This window comes from Elaeis guineensis, chromosome 7, assembly GCF_000442705.2.
Source record: "Elaeis guineensis isolate ETL-2024a chromosome 7, EG11, whole genome shotgun sequence".
Taxonomy (NCBI): Eukaryota; Viridiplantae; Streptophyta; class Magnoliopsida; order Arecales; family Arecaceae; genus Elaeis; species Elaeis guineensis.
The window spans coordinates 7231382-7233136 of NC_025999.2; the positions used below are offsets into that span (position 1 = coordinate 7231382).

At 42.9% G+C, this 1755-nt stretch overlaps 1 protein-coding gene across 1 annotated transcript; it reads right to left on the minus strand.

The window, feature by feature from the left end:
* Nucleotides 1–480: 480 nt before the first annotated feature.
* Nucleotides 481–1463, minus strand: LOC140859036 (putative germin-like protein 2-1). The gene is made up of 2 exons (XM_073260157.1): nt 1315–1463; nt 481–1196 (listed from the first exon to the last, which is right to left on the minus strand). The coding sequence occupies exons 1-2, from the start codon at nt 1424–1426 to the stop codon at nt 643–645; spliced, it is 666 nt and encodes a 221-aa protein (XP_073116258.1). The 5' UTR covers nt 1427–1463; the 3' UTR covers nt 481–642.
* Between the last annotated feature and the right edge of the window lie 292 nt (nt 1464–1755).

Genomic DNA, 1755 nt, shown 5'->3' on the forward strand with positions numbered 1-1755 from the left:
TTTCGATTCATCGAGTCCAAACACAATATATATTTATATATAGGGTCAATGTGACCCAACCCAAAAACTCCCCTGGCTAACTCAATACAAGATTGTGCTCATCCAAGCCCATGTACACCTATGATTTGACCCAATCTCATAATCTTAGACTCAATTCTAGTCCAAATATAAGTTAGCCCCTCGAGGCCCAAAATCTTTGGACCTCAAAATCTGAAAGGCTGACAGCCTTTCATCCTAGAGCCCAAACTAGCCCTAGAAACCCCATAACCACCTCATGGACTTTGGACCTTGGTCTTAGCTTTGGTCTCTTGAGCCTTGGGAGCACCACATAAGACCCAACAATGATTCCTAAAGAACAGAGTGCTTACTTTGTTGGTATTTTTTGAGGTTTGAAGAAGTGCATGTTGAAGCTTTTGTAAGTTGATTAGAAAAATAAATGAACAGGTCATCCTGACCACTATACTAGAAGCAAGACAAATATTGACTGATAAGAGTAATTTTCTTTACTAGTATAATATTGCAAACATATCCATGGTGATCAAACAAGTACATGGAAACAGAGAGTTGATGTTTGCTTATTCAAACCAAGCAATACGAAGAAATTAGTCCAAAGACCATAACAAATAGTTCGGATGCGGCATCCTAGTTGTTGTTGTCCATCCAGAATTGAGCCTGGAGCCAATCCACAGTCTTTTTGTCCAGTTGGAAGGCCTTGGCAAGAACTTCATCAGAGATGGGTGGCTTCGCTCCAAAGACCGCATTGGCTATGGTGATCAAACCAGGGTTCTGGCTGCTCAGACCAGAAAAGGCAACGGCGCTGGTCTTCCCATTGTTGAACTGGAAGTGGATGAGGCCTTGAGGAAATACGAACACATCACCCTCATGAAGGACCTTAGTGAAGAGCTGGTTGTTGGGGTTAGATGTTACGAAGCCAACGTAGAGCGTGCCTTCCAACACTACAAGGATCTCAGTTCCCCTTGGATGGGTGTGAGGAGGGTTGAGACCATAGGGTGCAAAGTCTAGGCGAGCAAGCGAGATGCCAAGGGTGTTGAGCCCAGCAAGTTTGTTCACATCGACTAGAGTCACATTGGACCCAAGCTTGTTTCCTGTGTCACGGGGCTTGTCGAGTCCAGAGAAGAAGAAATCTTCGGCTTTGGCCATCTTGGGGTCCTTGCAGAAAAACCCATTCACAAACACTGCAATAATTATAAAAATGATTAGTACTTGGACAATGTATAATACCATACGTTATGCCTGCATGGTTACAAGTGTCACAACTTGATCATAAAATCAATTGTTGATGAGCAGGAGTACCATCTGAGTGAAGATCAGCGACGCAGAAGTCTTGGAGTTGGCTAGGATCAGAAGCAATGGCATGAGATGAAGCCAGAGCAAGGAGTGCAAGGAAGAGGAAATGGGCAGCCATCTGTTCTCTCTTTCAAGCTAGCAGAAGAATAGCCAAGGGATATGGAGCAAGACGTTCTGGAGGAGTCGATATATATAGAGGGAGACTGGTTGATAAGGCTCGAGTTAGTATTCATCAAGAAAGAAGATAAGCTTGATTTAGTCATGCTGACTTTACTAAAAAGAAAGAGTAAACCATGTTAGGTAAATTGCATGCCATAGTTTTCTAATGCTTCCCGGCCCATGAATCTGTTGTTGTCCAAGTAATAGTTTGAGGAAGTTTCCCTGATAACACGAGGGTAGAAAATTATGACAAAGTAGTCCAGAGAACGAAAAAGGAAAGTTATAATG

What these genes read in the sequence shown, in the direction of transcription:
- LOC140859036 (XM_073260157.1), bottom strand. Translation starts at nt 1,426, where the DNA reads ATGGCTGCCCATTTCCTCTTCCTTGCACTCCTTGCTCTGGCTTCATCT. An exon ending in CGCTGATCTTCACTCAGATG is followed by an intron (nt 1,197 to 1,314) that starts GTACTCCTGCTC and finishes TAATTATTGCAG; the next exon opens with TGTTTGTGAATGGGTTTTTC.